This window comes from Erpetoichthys calabaricus, chromosome 8 (assembly GCF_900747795.2).
Source record: "Erpetoichthys calabaricus chromosome 8, fErpCal1.3, whole genome shotgun sequence".
NCBI lineage: Eukaryota > Metazoa > Chordata > Cladistia > Polypteriformes > Polypteridae > Erpetoichthys > Erpetoichthys calabaricus.
The window spans coordinates 188424903-188444624 of NC_041401.2; the positions used below are offsets into that span (position 1 = coordinate 188424903).

At 34.8% G+C, this 19722-nt stretch overlaps 1 protein-coding gene across 2 annotated transcripts in view; it reads left to right on the forward strand.

Annotated features, from left to right (window-relative positions):
- osbpl11 (oxysterol binding protein-like 11) overlaps window positions 1–19722 on the forward strand; it is a 49460-nt gene that overhangs the window by 24724 nt on the left and 5014 nt on the right. For both annotated transcript variants that reach the window (XM_028807987.2, XM_028807986.2), the window contains 6 exons: window positions 1766–1964; window positions 5982–6133; window positions 8472–8612; window positions 12894–13380; window positions 16284–16470; window positions 17698–17880. In XM_028807987.2, the coding sequence (XP_028663820.1) occupies window positions 1766–1964; window positions 5982–6133; window positions 8472–8612; window positions 12894–13380; window positions 16284–16470; window positions 17698–17880 (1349 nt within the window). The remainder of the gene's footprint in view (window positions 1–1765; window positions 1965–5981; window positions 6134–8471; window positions 8613–12893; window positions 13381–16283; window positions 16471–17697; window positions 17881–19722) is intronic.

Sequence of the window (19722 nt, forward strand, 5' to 3'; positions counted from 1 at the left end):
TTTGTGTTGGCTTTTCATTTGTGTCTAGGGGGCTTGGTTGGGAGTAAAGGTTAAGAGGCTAAATACGGTTTACTGAATTATATCAGGACAACACTTGATGTTTGTGATGGCAAGTCACTGAGCAGCAGCATTAGCTGAATTATCTGATCTCTCTATAATCTTATTCAAATATTATTTATAATTATGAGTCCAATAAACAGTACATTTAGCTTGGATACCCATTATTTCTTCTTTATCTGTAACTAAAATGTTCTGGCAGATCTTTGATTACATAAAGGATTTTCTCTGTTTATATCAGAAAGTTGACTTTCTTTCCTAGCTTTTAATGTCTAATACTACTAATACAAGTTAAAGTACCTTTGTGTGTGAATACATAACCAGTAAAACCGTAAATCACAGTAACATACTACCCTAAGTTCTTGTCAATAAGCCGCGGCTTATCTAAGGAAAAAAGTTGTGAAAATGAAAAAATAGAATATCGGCTTATACATAAGTCCGGCTTATACATCCATCGCGGGGGTTGCGTTCCAGAGCCACCCGCGAAATAAGAATATCCGCGAAGTAGAAACCATATGTTTATATGGTTATTTTTATATTGTCATGCTTGGGTCACAGATTTGCGCAGAAACACAGGAGGTTGTAGAGAGACAGGAACGTTATTCAAACACTGCAAACAAACATTTGTCTCTTTTTCAAAAGTTTAAACTGTGCTCCATGACAAGACAGAGATGACAGTTCCGTCTCACAATTAAAAGAATGCAAACATATCTTCCTCTTCAAAGGAGTCAAGCAAACAAATCAATATGTCTGTTTGGCTTTTAAGTATGCGAAGCACCGCGGCACAAAGCTGTTGAAGGCGGCAGCTCACACCCCCTCCGTCAGGAGCAGACAAAGAGAGAGAGAGGGAGAGTTTGTTTTTCAGTCAAAAATCAATACGTGCCCTTCGAGCTTTTAAGTATGCGAAGCACTGTGCAGCATGTCTTTTCAGGAATCAGCTTTACAAAAGATAGCAACGTGAAGATAATCTTTCAGCATTTTTAGACAAGCGTCCATATCGTCTAGGTGTGCAAACAGCCCCCCTGCTCAATCCCCATACGTCAGGATCACAGATAGTCAGCGCAAGAGAGAGAGAACAGTAAGCCGGGTAGCTTCTCAGCCATCTGCCAATAGCGTCCCTTGTATGAAATCAACTGGGCAAACCAACTGAGGAAGCATGTACCAGAAATTAAAAGACCCATTGTCCGCAGAAATCCGCGATATATATTTAAATATGCTTACATATAAAATCACAATTTAAATGACCGCTACGCGCTCGTGTTGACTCGGCGACGCCCAGAGCAGAAAGAACGCGCTCCGGCCGCTCCAACCGCGCCATGCGGGGAGTGAGAGAGACGGCAGTATCTCACACTCTCTCCCCCCTTAAAGAAATTAAATGGGCGCGAGTGAGACCACTGACCTCCCTCCCTTCTATTAGTTATAGGTTATAGTACGTTCGGCTTATCCATGAGTCCGGCTTATCTATGATACGATTTTATTTTAAAAATTCGTATGATTTTTGGTCTCCGGCTAATACATGAGTCCGGCTTATAGACAAGAACTTAGGGTATTAATTATATGCTGCTCATGACTAGAGTTATACAAATAAGTATACTTTGACACTAAATTGCTGTTGTAACTTTTCTTTGCAAGATTTTTTTTAGAATGTACAGCTTGAACATTTAACTTAAAAGCACCTAACTTTAAATTTCTCTTACTTTATTTTTAGATGATGTCACAAGCTGAAGGACAGCATAAGGACTTGATCCAGATGATTGAAGGTTTACCATCCTCTGTTGATGTCTCTCCATTGGACCAGGACCTGCTTATGCTAAAAGCAACTTCAATGGCCACCATGAACTGCTTGAATGACTGCTTTCACATTTTACAACTCCAACAAATTGCGCAACAGAAATGTTCTCTACCTGGTGAGACAATGTGTAATTTAATTAGAATAATTCCTGAGTATCAGTATTTAAATACGTTTATTTTCCAGGTTATTGTATATTTAAATAAGTAATTTGTAAATAACTTAAGTTTTATTTTTAAAACTCTTAAATTTAGTACACACTTCCTTTGTAAACAGGGAATTTTCAAACAATATTTGCACTTCAATGTAAATAAAAATGCTTTGGGAAAACGCATTTAAAAAACGTCAAAAGCCAACAGATGGCACCATTTAGGCATATTAGTGCAGGGTGTCCTTTACAGACACACTTGTTATTCAAATGAAAAATCTCAGAGGATCAAGTGTCTAACATATTTCAGTAATGTGTGTCCTGTTTATTTATATTTTGTATATCTTAAAATACAATATATGCCACTTCAGTGACTGGACTGATTTGAAATAGTGATGTAAATTGTTAATCTTATCTGTGAACATTGTTACACTTTAATAGTAAAAAATATTTAATGAAAGTGACCTGTAACTGAAGCATTTTTGTCTGTATAATCGCCTTTATATGTTTAGGTGTTTCGTTATATTAATCTCAACTAGAACTATTTAAATTACAAATGAAGGAAGTATGTAATGGGTATTAGAATTAAAAGCAAGTCATTTAATCCAATTGTATTTCAGTTGTTTAAAAACAAAAAACATGTAAATAAGCTACAGTACAGTTGACTTTGTACATTGCTTTGGGTAAATTCAAAAATTCAGAATATAGTATATGAAATCGGGAGACATACCATCAGTGGCTTAACAGTTGTCTAAACTGCTCCAATGACAGGCTGGATAAGTTGTTTTTGCAGTTGTAATTCGAAAGATGCAAAATACAACACAACTATTCAATACTTTTCTATTGTATTTCTTAAATTAGTAATCTGTGCTAAAAGGGCAAAATGCTGCAATTCCAGTGCTTCCTGCAACGTTGTGGTGGGACTTAAAGCACATTAAATTGTATATTAACACAAAAGTATGCATTTGCATTTAATGACTTCTTAGACAGTTTTTTTTTCGTATATTTAGGTACTGGGCAAAGGCTTATATTGGAGCTTATATCTTAAATGACAATAATGTTACATGGGTAATGCAATGATAAAGTTTCTTCCTATTCTCCATCAGGTTAAGGGGATCAGATTTTTCTTACGTGCCTTTTATTTGAAAAATAGACTACATGTGTTGATGGTATATTAATTGCTTAAGGTTTTGTAATTTAAAATGTGGATTGCTTTCTTAAAATAATTTACTACTTTTAAATCTGTGTACACCTCTCAGGGCTTGTAAATGAAGTACTGTAGTTCATTACTTCAGTGGTTAGTTTTTGACAATTTAGAGACTCCTGATTGATTCAGTTGGGGTGTAAAATAGTTGATTTAGATCAGTGGCCTGTCAACAGGAGCATTGAGATTTACAAATGAGTCCTTTGTTTTATTATTCCATATTCATTCTTGACTATTGTAATTTGTTTGTCTACTACTTCACATTTTACATATTCTATATAGGATAAGCCCAACAAACTCCCCAGTCCGATTCACCTCGTTTCTTCAGAATGTCAGGTATACAGTATAACAAAATCAGAGAGGAAGTTTTATAAGATTAAGATTATAAGCAAAGTTACTGTTCCCTTTCGGAACTGTAAAGTGATGAGTATTGTCAAGTGCTGTCCTACGTTTTAACCAGTAAAGACCGGTACTGTTTGAATGTTTAGTTATGGAAATGAGAGAAGAAAGGTGCAGGGCTCAGCCATACTTTTTATTTTACAAGAAAATCAATCCAAGTAGCATTCATTATTTTTTGGGATCATTATTTGTTTGTAGATGTCATTATTTCAGTTTAGAATTTAGACGGCCATATTGAAAGAAGCATTTCAGACAATCTCACCCAACTATTAGGCATGCACACACTGTAAAGCAAGCATTCCATTTTTTAACTGATGGATAAGTTTAAGAAATACATCACTAATTCTGTAAGTAATATACAAATATTACAATTAATCATTGCATCACAATTGATAGGATTATAAATTAAACAGTAAATAATCAAATTGTTCTCCAGCAAAATTTATTCAAGACAGATTGGATGCTTCTGGGTTTATTATTAACTAAAAGGATTATAAATAAAACAGTAAATAATCAAATTGTTCTCCAGTAAAATTTATTCAAGATAGATTGGATGCTTCTGGGTATATTATTCACTAAAAGGAAAATTCAATTGCTTAAATTTAACCAGTCAATGGGGGAGAACTGAGAAACAGCTCTTTTTTTATGTCTTTAAGAGTTTATTGAGTCTAAATTATGTTACAGCAGGAGTGTTGGTTAACTAGATATACAGGCAAAACAATATGTTAAGTTTCTTGTATATTAATACTTTCAAACACAGGTTCCTGTTGATTGTTTCATCTAACTTTTATGTATATTTTAATCTTTACTAAAATTGTATGTTATATATTACATTAATGTACTGTCAGAAGTGGCTTGGGACATAACTGCAGTTCATGCCTAAGAGTTCAATGTGTCCTGTGGTGGAGTTCCAGCTCATCCTTGGTACAGCTCCGTTTCTTTGTGACCATGGACAGTTGATTTTAATTGTGATCTGATCAAAGACTGGCTGTGTTGCATTCTGAGTAATACTACACTGTAAAGTCCACATGAACAATGGTAATAAACCAGAAGAACAGAGTAACCATTAATGTAAAAATAACATTGCAGGCTACAGTTTTAATTGGTTAGTGCAGCCTGTAATGCACACTTATGATGCATTGTCATTTCTAAATCACTGTCTTAATACACTCAAAAAAAAAGGAAGGAACATTATTGAAGTCTTTGCTTTGTGGATAAACAGGCTTTTTTGGTTCTGTATTTTAAATAGCAACTGCCACCACTGTTACATCACATTTTGGTGTGGCTGTTTGCAACTATCTGTGCTCTTGTCACTGTTTCTAGTAGCTTAAAGGAAAATGTGAGGCACTTAATTTCATTGTTTTAGTTTTTGTAAATATTAAAGCATGTTATCTTCAATTATTATAGAATACATCAGTGTATATGAACTCAAAACCAGTCAGCCTGATTTCTGTCATGTAAGTTTCTTTTTGGAAAAGGCACTTTATATCGCTTCTTATTTCATTAATGCATTTTTAACGTGAGCTTTAAATTGAAGCAAACGCTTTATTTTGAGATTAATGGCAAACAAGACTTTGCATAACTAGGCTTTCAGTTTACTTAATCCTGTAAGCCTTCAGTGGTCTGAATAGAATCGGCTTCTTGTGTCAGCTTTTGTAAAAGGGAGCGGAATATTATTTCATAATTAATGAGGGAATTAATCTACTGCAAGTGGTGTGCAAATGTAACTGGAGAAACTGAGAATCATTACCTGGGCAGGTTGACAGGTCTCAAGTTTGTTGTTTCTTTCTATAAGAGGGAAAGGTATTTTAATTTTTGAATTTGTGAGAAGATGTCAGTTATAGCTAATTTATTCATATTTTTCATTTCAGAAAATAATTAAAACTGATCAGTGTTCAAAGTACAAACTATACAGTGCTTTTTTTGAATACCAAAATTAAATTTGGTAAAATTGCTTAACTTTTATATATATTTATAATAGTATTCACAACACAGTATTTTTTAAAATCTGATTAGAATGATAGTACAGCAGCTGAAATATGCTATCAAAGACCGTGTTTGTTCCAGTCTGTTTTACTTGGACATAGGTATCTTTGAAGATCTGGTTACTCTTGTTCATATTTCATGGAGTTCTACTTTCTTGCATGTTAACTTTAACCAATCAGGTGAATGTACAACTGCACTGGGTGGGGCTCTGTTTTTTTTCCTGTGTGTATTTGTGTTTTTCTTCGCCCTTTTCAGCAAATCTTTGCCTGCAGATTCTTCTTTTTCCTATTGATTTTTTTTGGCAAACTAATGGAGATATAATTTTTTATTGTATAGCCATTAGCTTTTGGCGATTTAGACTATGAACAGTTTTGAGTCAGAACTACCTGTTGTTCCAGGGTCAGCAACTATTGAGTGGCTGGAACCTAGGCTTCCTCTCTCAGATCACCTTAAAAATGGGAGTACTCACCAGAGTTTCTCAACTGATGACAACAAGTCAGAAGATGCATGCCACAACCAGGATATTGCAGAACATGTCGACTTAACCATGGTGTGTATTTATTTTAGTTCTAAAATTTTTTACTTCAATTTATTTTTAGAAACAGTTAAATAAGGGGCAATGTCTTTACAGTTAAATATATTGCATGATCTTTAACAGTAAAAGTATAAACATTTTGTATCATTTTCTATTTAGAATATGTTGTGTAAAAGATATTTTGTGCTTTTGTTATTCTAATTGTGTGTTATGGCTTATGGCAGCACCGATTTAAACCACTGTAGATAGCATAATAAGTTCTTTGTTTAAATGCTTCTAATCTTAAATTGGACATATACAGTTTAAAACAAATTAAAGTCCACAAAATGCTGAGTATACAGTTTTGGTTGATGCAAATTAATATTTCCATTTTTGTAACCTGTTTAATCCAAATATAGTATTGTAGTGCTCATTAGAAATTAACTAAGATGCACAATTCCTATTCAGTAATACAAAACGAAATAATGTACACACAAATTGGAAATTTATGTTCTGAAATATTTAAATCCAACTGTAACATTTTGGGGAGCCTGAGACTAAAATAACCTGAAAAGTAAGACACATTATGTCAAAAAGTGGAAAGTATGCAAATGAGGCCCATAGGCAGTGTTACCTATTCTTTAAAATAAACAAAACCATAAAATAAAACTTCCTCAATCTTCTTGGTTAAGCTTACAATTTAAGAAACAGTAAAAAAAAAATAATAAAAAAATAGAACTGAATGACCTGTGTGTCTAGTTTTTGTATGATCTATGCAAAATAAAATAAACTATTGCCACCCTTCACAAAAATCCATTTAATATAAATGAGATGTTTCTGTCTGCAGAAACTAAATTATTAAAGGACTAACCAAAATGCTTAAGCAAGCATACATGTTTGACAGGGAAAACACAAAATGAAAGTTGTTTGGAAATGCAAATTGACCTTTTTGTTTACAGGCTGCATTGCAGTTTAGGCAGTAATTTTTAAGCTGCAAGGTTGCCAGGTCACAGCATCCAGCTCACAGTTTTAAAACTAGAATTTGATCTATTTTTTGTTATTATGCATTAAATGCATATCCGCAGAAGCATGCCTTTTGTTTGATTGCGTACACTATTACTTGTATTGTGGCAGGGTAGATATTGATCGACTAACCACACAGCAAATCAAACTCCTTTCAACTCACTAAGGTCTTCAGAGATTTCAACTTATTTTTGATTAATACTACGTATTATCAGTGTAAAACCTTACGGCTAAACATCTTTCCTGTTAGTGAAATGAGGAGCTGCTCTTTCTGTGACAGCTAATGAAATTTGTAGTGTCATAAAAAGTAGTGATTCTTTTCTACAAATAGTATGTTATAGTAGTATTCCTGCCAGGACCAAGAAACATGTAAGCCTAATGGCATTGAATGATTTTAAAAAGCAATGGATGTCTGTCACTCAACCAAATAGTCACTCTTCTAGACCGAAATTAAAGGTTTTGGCCGACCCTTCATATGCCACTGTTCTTCAGGTTACTGTTGTGTCTTTTCAGTAAACAGTTTAGATCTGTTATGACTAGTATCACAACATTTTGTAATAGTGTTTACATGGTAGCTGTGAGATGCCTTGACTTTAGTCTTTTGTACAAATTTAACAAATAATGCATAAGTAGTTTACCATTTGGCACTCCGGTTTCCTCCCACAGTCCAAAGACATGCAGGTTAGGTGGATTGGCGATTCTAAATTGGCCCTAGTGTGTGCTTGGTGTGTGGGTGTGTTTGTGTGTGTCCTGCGGTGGGTTGGCACCCTGCCCGGGATTGGTTCCTGCCTTGTGCCCTGTGTTGGCTGGGATTGGTTCCAGCAGACCCCCGTGACCCTGTGTTCGGATTCAGTGGGTTGGAAAATGGATGGATGGATGGATAGTTTACCATTTGTGGGATGTTGTTGTTGCTATTATCATCCTTACTTTGTTTACTGTATTATGTATGTTTATGACATACACCACATCAAATAATTCAATGGTCAGAAATAAATACATCCAAAGGGGTATTCAGGAAATGCTTATTATATGACAGTTGTAGTAATAACACAAGAATTGGTTTAAAGACATTATTCCAAAGTAGAATCATTTTTCACTTGCTCCTCTTACTCTTGTTCCGTTTGTGGCTGTTGTGGGGATGAAGGTGCATGGCATGGTTACGACTTAAGTGATTTGATTCATGCATACATCCTGCAGCAGCGTTGGGTATGTGGTATTGTGTAGATTTTGGGACTGGGTTTATCTCTTTGAATAAGTTGCAGGCCAAGTCTCATAATCATTTAAATAAGAACTAATATAAGATCATGCTGTCCCAAATACTTTGTAGTAAAAGAGTGTTGTTTGTATTCAGGAACAAGATGAAATTGACACAGATGATGAACTAGAGGATTCTTTTGATGACAAAGAAGATGACTTGGGTGCTGTGGAAGAGCAACGCAGTGTTATCTTACACCTGTTATCCCAGCTAAAGCTGGGGATGGATTTGACAAGAGTAAGTAATTAAAATTAATCCCCTATATAATGCAAAATTTTTAAAAAGGAGTATCTTTCTGGGCTGTATGAGAAACATTCTTGTAATCTTTGTTTAAATTTAATATGAATCTTCTGGAAGAAACATTGCATATTATTAAAACTGACTCCTTTTAACATCTGGATATTTGTAATGTTTATTACCAGCTAGAATATATTTGACTCTGATTTTTCAAATAGGTCTTATCTATATATATATATATATAAAATTCTTTTTGCGTTTGAAACACAAATTACGTATGACCACGTGATATGGAAATTACCTATGACCACAGAATATATTATAATACAGGAACTAATCACTTCGTTTGTGGGCACCATTATTATATCGTCTTTACGAATTGTTGTTATTTGTGTGCACCCCGCGTCACCCTCTCCCACCCCTCCTGTCTGGACTACAGTGCTGAGCCATCCGCCACCAAGCGCGTTCTGAGAGAGAAGTTTTATTTATTCGTCCACGTGACTGTTGCTGAAACTGCCACATTGTAACTTTTTTTAGTTGGCAGTACTTGATAGTAAAAGAGATGAGGAAAACAGCTTTGCGTCTTTCTACTTTTTAATTGCGCCGAGCTGTAAACAATGTGAAGACGAAACCACCTTCAGCTGCGAGGGGACGTGAGAACAAAGTGGACGCTGGGAGACGCGGAATATCGGGCTGCTCCGCCGAGTCAAGAGCTTTGCAGTTTCGGGCAGCATCCTCTCTTCTCGCACTGTTGTGACACTTCAAGTCCCCTGTCAGCTCCTGGGAGAGTGGAAATCTTTGCGAATGAGTGTAATCGGCGCTATCGAAGCAGGACTCTGTTTGTAAATTGCCCTGCAGAACTATTTACTGTTCCTTAAGGTAAGTTCGGGTCACTAAAACCCCACAACATTCAAGTTTGCTTTTGTGATTAATTATTTTAACAAGTAAATCACAGGCATGTAGTACAAGGCTGTCAGGCAAAAATTTGGACGATCACATAGAAAATGTAATTTCTATACCACAGCGGTCGTGTATTTCATTTATGTTAGGTAGAATGCCCAAAGGGGACTGGGCGGTCTCGTGGCCTGAATCAACCCCTACAGATTTTATTTTTTTCTCCAGCCTTCTGGAGTTTTTTTTTTGTTTTTTCTGTCCACCCTGGCCATCGGACCTTACTCCTTTCTATGTTAATTAATGTTGTCTTATTTTAATTTATTTTGTCTTTTATTTTTCTTCTCTTCATTATGTAAAGCACTTTGAGCTACTTTTTGTATGAAAATGTGCTATATAAATAAATGTTGTTGTTGTTGTTGTTGTAGCGCCTTTCATAAGGGATCTACTACTTACCTGTTGTGTTATAGCGCCTTTAAAATGTAGTTTACCCGAAACCACTCCAGTAGTGCTCAATGTATCTTCACTTCTTAAATGTTAATGTTTTACTGTTTAATAACTTATAGACTACATTTTATTTTTTTCCCTTGCACTCAGTGAGCAAAGCCACTGGGTAATCAACTAGTTAAGAATAGAATTTTCATTTTTTTCCCCTTTTTTTTTTTTTTTTTTTTTTTTTTTTTATTTGGTCTCTTTCAGCAAAGCGCATTTTTCAAGTGAAAAATGGGGAAGAACTTTAATTTTAAAACTTTATAGTTTTATTTTTTAGCATTTCTGTAAAGGCAGCAAATGTCACAAACTATAGCAGAAACAATGAAAGATGGTGATAGGTTAGTCATTTTAGAATAACTTGAACACTTTTTTCAAATGATTCTGTAATTGATATTGGTCCTTGTTTTATTTTTTTACTTTCTCAGTTACCAATTTCCTCTCTGTGTCTGTGGTTTTTCTCAAAGACACGCTGGATAGGTAGCACTAAATTGACTCTGTGCGAGGGGAAAATGGATGTGCATTAGAGTGCTTTATGCAGTAGACTGGTGCCTTGTGCGGCTCTGGTTTGTATACATAGGTTGTTGCCTACATAACACCGAACTGGTTAAAAGGTTTGAGTTTTGATGGATGGCTGTCCCTAACATGCTTAGTAATTCATATGTATCTGAGGTAAGATCTGTCACATATGTACAGTGGTGTGAAAAACTATTTGCCCCCTTCCTGATTTTTTATTCTTTTGTATGTTTGTCACACAAAATGTTTCTGATCATCAAACACATTTAACCATTAGTCAAATATAACACAAGTAAACACAAAATGCAGTTTGTAAATGGTGGTTTTTATTATTTAGGGAGAAAAAAAAATCCAAACCTACATGGCCCTGTGTGAAAAAGTAATTGCCCCCTGAACCTAATAACTGGTTGGGACACCCTTAGCAGCAATAACTGCAATCAAGCGTTTGCGATAACTTGCAATGAGTCTATTACAGCGCTCTGGAGGAATTTTGGCCCACTCATCTTTGCAAAATTGTTGTAATTCAGCTTTATTTGAGGGTTTTCTAGCATGAACCGCCTTTTTAAGGTCATGCCATAGCATCTCAATTGGATTCAGGTCAGGACTTTGACTAGGCCACTCCAAAGTCTTCATTTTGTTTTTCTTCAGCCATTCAGAGGTGGATTTGCTGGTGTGTTTTGGGTCATTGTCCTGTTGCAGCACCCAAGATCGCTTCAGCTTGAGTTGACGAACAGATGGCCGGACATTCTCCTTCAGGATTTTTTGGTAGACAGTAGAATTTATGGTTCCATCTATCACAGCAAGCCTTCCAGGTCCTGAAGCAGCAAAACAACCCCAGACCATCACACTACCACCACCATATTTTACTGTTGGTATGATGTTCCTTTTACGCCAGATGTAACGGGACATTTGCCTTCCAAAAAGTTCAACTTTTGACTCATCAGTCCACAAGGTATTTTGCCAAAAGTCTTGGCAATCATTGAGATGTTTCTTAGCAAAATTGAGACGAGCCCTAATGTTCTTTTTGCTTAACAGTGGTTTGCGTCTTGGAAATCTGCCATGCAGGCCGTTTTTGCCCAGTCTCTTTCTTATGGTGGAGTCGTGAACACTGACCTTAATTGAGGCAAGTGAGGCCTGCAGTTCTTTAGACGTTGTCCTGGGGTCTTTTGTGACCTCTAGGATGAGTCGTCTCTGCGCTCTTGGGGTAATTTTGGTCGGCCGGCCACTCCTGGGAAGGTTCACCACTGTTCCATGTTTTTGCCATTTGTGGATAATGGCTCTCACTGTGGTTCGCTGGAGTCCCAAAGCTTTAGAAATGGCTTTATAACCTTTACCAGACTGATAGATCTCAATTACTTCTGTTCTCATTTGTTCCTGAATTTCTTTGGATCTTGGCATGATGTCTAGCTTTTGAGGTGCTTTTGGTCTACTTCTCTGTGTCAGGCAGCTCCTATTTAAGTGATTTCTTGATTGAAACAGGTGTGGCAGTAATCAGGCCTGGGGGTGGCTACGGAAATTGAACTCAGGTGTGATACACCACAGTTAGGTTATTTTTTAACAAGGGGGCAATTACTTTTTCACACAGGGCCATGTAGGTTTGGATTTTTTTTCTCCCTAAATAATAAACACCATCATTTAAAAACTGCATTTTGTGTTTACTTGTGTTATATTTGACTAATGGTTAAATGTGTTTGATGATCAGAAACATTTTGTGTGACAAACATGCAAAAGAATAAGAAATCAGGAAGGGGGCAAATAGTTTTTCACACCACTGTATACTGCATTAAACCGCATAATAGCTAGAGCAGATTAGTGTTGAGTAAGATTCAGGTTATAAAGAGCATTCCCAGTAATTTTTTTATTAGTACATTGTTTTTTTTTGTTTGTTATAAACAAAGGAAATCACATAAGACCATATTTTCTACTGACGAACACTACTTTTCAATTAACCTTTGTTAATCTGAAACTTAACGTCAAGTTCCCTATTAAGATTAATGTTTTTTTTATTTAAACATAATGTACCGTTAATCTTTAGTTGTTATTATATTGTTTTATTTTATTTATTCTATAACAGAAAGACCATTCTGTTTCTGGATTCGGTTGTATTTATTTAACTAACAAGCTCTGTCAGTGTGTGTTTAAAAGCTACCAGGTTCACAGATTATAGTGAATCACCAATCTCTAGTTATTTTTCACTTCTTGCTGCAATAAATAACTAATGTATTGGAGTGAGTACATTTTGATGGGAGTTTTAAAGAAATTTGCAGTTCTTGAGTGCTTTTTTTTTTTTTTTTTAAATGACATAACGCAACCTTAAAAAACTTAACATTACTGGTGAGTTTGCATAATTCAATAATAAATCTAAATACTGTTTTTCTTTCCCAGGTGGTTCTTCCTACATTTATTTTGGAAAAGCGCTCATTATTGGAAATGTATGCAGATTTTATGTCCCATCCAGATCTCTTTATTGCTATTACAAATGGCGCAAGCCCAGAGGAGCGAATGATACGATTTGTGGAGTATTACCTCACTTCTTTCCATGAAGGACGCAAGGGAGCCATAGCAAAGAAACCATACAACCCCATCATAGGAGAAACCTTCCGCTGTTCATGGAGGATACCTAAAGATAAAATTTCTTCACAGAAAAGTGGTGTCTCATCACAATGCAATATGAACAAGTCTGGCTCAGAAGGATCAAAAGAGTTGTCAGAATACTATCACGTGCGATTCATTGGAGAACAGGTTTCCCATCATCCACCTGTGTCTGGATTTTATGCAGAATGTGAGGAGAGGAAAATGTGCGTGAATACTCATGTATGGACAAAAAGCAAATTCATGGGAATGTCTATTGGAGTTTCAATGATTGGTGAAGGTAAATAAAAAGACTCATAACATGCTGTGTGTTTGCTTTATATAAAAAAAAAAAGTTTTACCTTGTTGATATCTCACTAACTAAAGTATACTCTCTGACTTCTGTGACCCCTGCAGTATGTAAGTTTTTCTCTGCCACTTCTCGTCTGTATACTCTTGACCAAACGAAATGATCCATCTAATTAAAATTATATAGGTTATTCTTGGAAGTGACACTTAGGTACAGGGTTACATAATACTGTTTGAGTAAAGATGACATTTTTAATTAAAATTACATTTGAATATATCTAACATTTCTAGTATAGCATACAGTTCAAATGAAAGAATCTGAACCATATTCAAAACTGATTGAACAATTGGAAAATGCATTTTAATGTAGAAAAGTGCAAAGTGGCACTAGATGGCAAATTAACTTGTATTGTAAAAACTGTTGAATACAAGGTAAGAAAAAAAAAAGTCATAGCAACTTTAGAAGATTTATAGTAATTAGCAACTGAATGCATTCTGAGCTTAAAGACCCTGTCCTGTTTCTAGATACTACCTGGGGGCGTAATTTGGATTTTTTTTACAATTGTACAAGACACTGGTAAAATTGATACATCAGATTTTTTTTTAAGTCAGTTAGCACAGTAATCGGCATTGCTCTGTGTTATTAAAATCAGAATGAATTGTTTTTCTGCTTGTCTCTTTAATAATGTTTCTAGTTCTTTAAGCAGCTAATCAAAAATTACTGTTGAACCAAAACAAAAATTGGTTGAAGGAATTATTTTTAGACTTATATTTTAATCAACCCAAAACTAGACTGAAACTGCTTGCATCTCTTCCATATTAGCCCCAAAACTGAAACTGATTTCCGGCTGACCACTGTTGTGAAAAGCAAACTCCTTGTCTCTAAACTAGTTTCTACTAATGCTGTATTTCTCTACAGTGGAAAAGATGCAGAAAACAAGCGCCACATTAGTCCATTGCCTTATTTAGAGATAACTTTGTTAGTTCAGTTTTTTCAGAGCTGAAGTATAACAAACATTTAATTATACAGTACAATACACAGTAATACTGTATAAATAAAATACGTCAATCAGAAATGACGTTTTGTGTTCACATTGGATTTTTTTAAGAAATGTATTTCACATTAAATACATTTCCTTTTCTTCCACAAAATGCAGTCTTTACGTTTTTGTCTACATTTAAAAAAACAAAACAAATAGAACTAACTTTATACTTGCTTTGGTGTTTGTGAAACAACAAATTAGCACTGGTATAATGTTTATTTCAAACTCCAAGGCAATAATTGTCTTAACCAGAAATTGTGACATTAACTTTACTTTTGTACAGGCAAAGGCAGTGGTAAAGCAGCTAAGTTTCTTTCACATACAGTCATTAGTAGAACTAGCTGATAAGTGAAACCTGAGGATAGCAAAATTTTACTGAACTTTTCAAGATATTGAAATATTGATGTGACAATGTTTAAAGCAAATTTTATTGAATATAGAATATACCATATGGAATGATGAGCTATGTTGAGCTGACTGGTATGTTCATATAAAAACTTGTTTTTTCATTACAGCCTGGAACAGTAAATTGTAGTATCATTTGCATTAAATAGTTATTTCAGAAATGTTAATAGGTCTTAAATTATTTACGGTCTTCTTTTACAAAAACATTAACAGAACATTCTCAAACCAGCTTTATTCAGATTAGGCTAACTAGTGTATGGTGCCTATTCTAGCAACCCTGGCTACAAGAAAGAAAATGGTCTTGGACGGACACCCTTCCATCACAGCAAGGCCCACGTACACACCCTTTTACTGTCAGCAAATGGATAATCATCAGTCAATCTGTCCTACACTTCTTTAAGGATGTTATAGGAAATACTGAGTGTGTATGTGTATTAGCAGAGTATGAAAACTATCACAAACAATGACAAGGCATAGTTTTAACCTCCTCAACAGAGTAAAGAAGAATTAGGCTAACTTGTGTATGGTTCCCATTCTAGCACTACCGGCTACAAGAAAGGAAATGGTCTTGGACAGGCACCCTTCCATCACAGTAAGGCCCACGTACACACACTTCTATAAGCAGCAAATGGGTAATCATCAGTCAACCTGTCCTACACTTCTTCAGGGTTTTAAAAGAAAATACTGTGTAGATTAGCAGAGTATGAAAACTATCACAAACAATGACAAGGTACAATGTTAACCACTCTAAATATGGTAAAGATGAACAGGAAATAGAGCATTAGCAGAAAGGCAGGAAAATTGAACCAACAATGTTATATTTTGGTCAGTTACAGCAGTAGAATGAATCTGATGCAATAAATGTTGGATATGACAGTTTTGTAGTGCTTAATTTCAGTAATATAATTTGAGCAGTCGTTTGTTAATGATTGAAAAGTCTAACTTGTTTTGCAGAACATTCCAATATGTGAGGGAAGGTTTAAAAAAAAAAATGTTGGAGAATTTACACATATATTGCAAAGTTATTAAATACCACTCTAGGCACCTGTTTCAGATTTTTAAGTGGCTTTCTTTTGGTTTTAAGTAGTGGCTGTTTTTCAGTTTATTTTCTTTCACTTACTAACCCATTCATCTGACATTAATGTTGAAAGCCAAGCAGTGTTTTATATATTGAATTTTGCCTGTAAATTTAGGAATTTATTCTAAAAAATATATATATATTGTGCCTGTTTTTTGCATTATTTATGTCACTTAAGAATATAAAAGTGGTTACTATGCAGACTTTTTCTAGACTAGTTTTTTATTCTAAATGCATGGTAATAGCTAAATTATACTATTAAGAATTGTTGGGTGATGAAGTTTTCATGTTGCTTGGTGTGATGATATGGTTATTTGTGGATGACATTTGAAAAATTTTCAGTGTTTCTCCAATTTTCTACTTTTCCAGGCATTTTGTGTCTTCTAGAGCATGATGAAGAATATTTGTTTACTCTGCCTTGTGCATATGCACGGTCCATACTCACAGTACCCTGGGTTGAACTAGGTGGAAAAGTCAGTGTCAACTGTGCTAAAAGTGGGTACTCGGCAGCCATTACCTTCCAAACCAAACCTTTTTATGGAGGAAAACTGCACAAGTAAGCTTTATTTAATAAGTTACAACAATGTGTAGTGTGTTTTTTTTTTGGTGAAATTATCAGTATAGCAAATAAGTGTATATAAAAATAAAATTAACTGTGTCAGACAAAACCATTATAGTTTTAGTACCCAGAATTCAAACTAGAAGTTAATTAAAATGTAGTGTATTAAGTTGAATTTGGATGTCACATTTAATAAGTGAACTATATTAGCACGGTATCTTTATAATTTCCTTTAATGAAAATTACTTTATAATTGACTGTATAAGACACACGAGTACGGTATTTTTTTTATTTTTTTTTTTTTATAGGACGCAATTTATGAAAATGAAACACTGAAATAAAGTGAACTGTTATAAAATTACCTCATACATTCAGCAGTAATGTATCAGGTGTCGGTATTTTTGAACCTTTAAAAGAATTGAATTCTTATTTGATTAATTCATACTACTTGTTATAGGCTCAACTATGCTTTTTTAGTCTGTTTAGAAAACACACATACTAAAGTAAAAATGTATTTACTGGACATTACTTGGAATTTTACTGGGTAGTGTGGACTTGTACCTAAAGTACTGGAGTTTAAACCAGGGGTTAGCCAGTTAAATCCCCAGCTGTAATTCTCTGTGACAATATATAGGTCATCTAACCTGATTATGCTTTGTTTATAAATCATATTTTTACACATTTGCTCCATAATCCTACTTATAAAGTGGTGTAAAATAGTGCTCACAATTACAAAACAATTTGCAGAAAAACATATAAAATCAGTTAGCACATATTCTAACTGTTTCAGTATTTCAGTTGGAGATGCTAATCATACCATTACATTCAGAAAGCAAGTAGACATTTCCTAGAGAGGCCATTGACCTCGCATTTGGCAATTCAAATTCTCATTCCGAGCGCATTGCAGACTGCTGTGATTTGCTCCGGGCTGCTCCATTGATCACTTGGATTGGGTTAGCAAGTTCCACAATCAGCAGCAATGCCACTGTTCCATTTCCAAATTAGATAGTCTCCAAATCTTGGTTATGTCATAGGCCACTTTTTGTGAATATCAAGATACATCCCCTTCCCTTTCTGAACCCTACTGTACCATGATTATAGCAAAAAGAACATATGTGAGGTTCAGTTAGCAATGGTAAGAAATGACTTACGGCTCAGATGTCTGAGTAGTCATGAAACTGTTTAAAATGAACCATTCATTAATAATGATTGTGTTCTTCTCAGAGTAACTGCAGAAGTGAAGCACAATCCTACCAACATGGTTGTTTGCAAAATTCAAGGAGAATGGAATGGTGTTCTAGAATTCACATATAGCAATGGTGAGACAAAAACTGTTGATGTTACTAAACTTCCTGTAACACGGAAACGGGCCCGTCCCATTGAAAAGCAAGGAGCATATGAGTCAAGGTAAGACGCATAAGTGTGTTTAGTAATCCACTATATTGATCTATACTTCTTTTCTAGTTTTGCTTTATTGTTCATTTTCTTTTTAGGTTTATGACTGCAAAAAATAAACTTGTATGCATTACTGACGAGCTAACTAAATATAGGCAGGTTTCAACTTAAGTAGTTTAATTTTATTGTAATTCACTCTTTTTGTGTTTCACTTAGCATTTTTGCATTATTTATCTGGTGGTGGATTCTCATACTGTGACTCCACCCAAGCAAGATGACAGATAAGATTTAAGATCATTAAGTCACTAGAGAAAGTTTTCATTATTTTCAGGCATTGATGAATAATTTAAATAGTTTTAAATGGGCAACAAAGTTGTAAATTTGTAAGCGTCTCCGGTTATGATTCTCCACATTTATTTTTATTGTTCAGCATGCATACTATTCCTGTGCCATGGCGAGTTTTCTCTGAGCGCTTAAGTCCATTTAAACACCCTTTAGATGGCATTAGGATGGACTGTATTTGTTACATTTGGTTAGGTTGGAATGTGGACATGCATAAAGTTTAATGTGTATGTGAGCTTAATTACCAGCTCCAAAGTATCCTGGTATGAGTGATTGTGGTTGGTTGCATGTGTCCTGTGGCGAACTGGATTCCCTTCAAGGGCTGTTTCTTGGCATGCACCTGTTCCTGATGGGATTAATAGCAGCACCACATACAGTAACCAAGTTGTACCAGAAAATGCATGAATAAGCAAATTGCAGTGAAAGATCCTAACATTTCATGTTCATCATGGTAATGGAGTGGCAACATAAGCAAAAATCAGTACCACCCTATTGATGACTTCTTTGATCTCTTGTTAGAAAACTCAGTTCTATAGAAATAACTTCCAGAGGACAACATTTGCTTTTATTTGTCCTAGTCAAACTGAGTATGTATTATGATTGTTATGGAAGGTGATGTGACAGCTTGTGCTAGAGGATTACCCAATATCTGGAGATGCACAGTACACCATAGTAAACCTAAATGGACTCTGCTGCATTCAGGTAGTCCCATAAGTTAATGTTTGCCAACTGATCTATCCTGAAATGCGGCACTTATTAAAGAAAGTTGCTTATTTTTCCTTTTTTGTTCTGCTCATGTGCTGTACTGACTTTCATAGATGATTTCAATTATGAATTTATTCCACTATATATGTGTCAAACATATAAAATTAACTTTGTTATATTGAAGTAAGTCAAAAATGAGAGATATGAATGTATGTCTCAGTTATGAACCGGTTTTCTCCTCTTATAAGCAAGGGGGAGGGCCTACAGCCAAGGCAGAAACTTGCTTGGTCTACTTAATGCTACAAAACAAAGAAGATGTAAAGAGGAGTATATGGTACTGATTAGCGCAGTATTAAATAATTTAATCTGTATTAAATGTAATTCTCATTTTAATTTTTTTAAGGTGCAAAATATACAATAATGTAATATGTGGAGTTTTTATCCATAAAAAAGCTGAATATCAGCCTCTTTAATTGGTCAATCTCATTTTAAATTAATACTGGTACTAATGAAAACTAGGATACATTACATTCCAGGTAAAGCAGTACATTATAATGAATATTCTTTATATAATTCTTCTATTAACCAATTGTGAGATATTTGATCAAATAGTGCATTTCACTTGAAAACCATGCTAAAATTAGAATGTCCTTGGGTAAGTTGACTTATATAGTAACAAAAGAAAACCAATCTTCCTATTTTTTTTTTTTATTAACAATTCTTAAATGCTGCCGTTTTTTTTTTTTTTTATTATTATTATTCATTCAGTGGTATGTCATTACTGTAGCATAGAATAGTAATATGTTT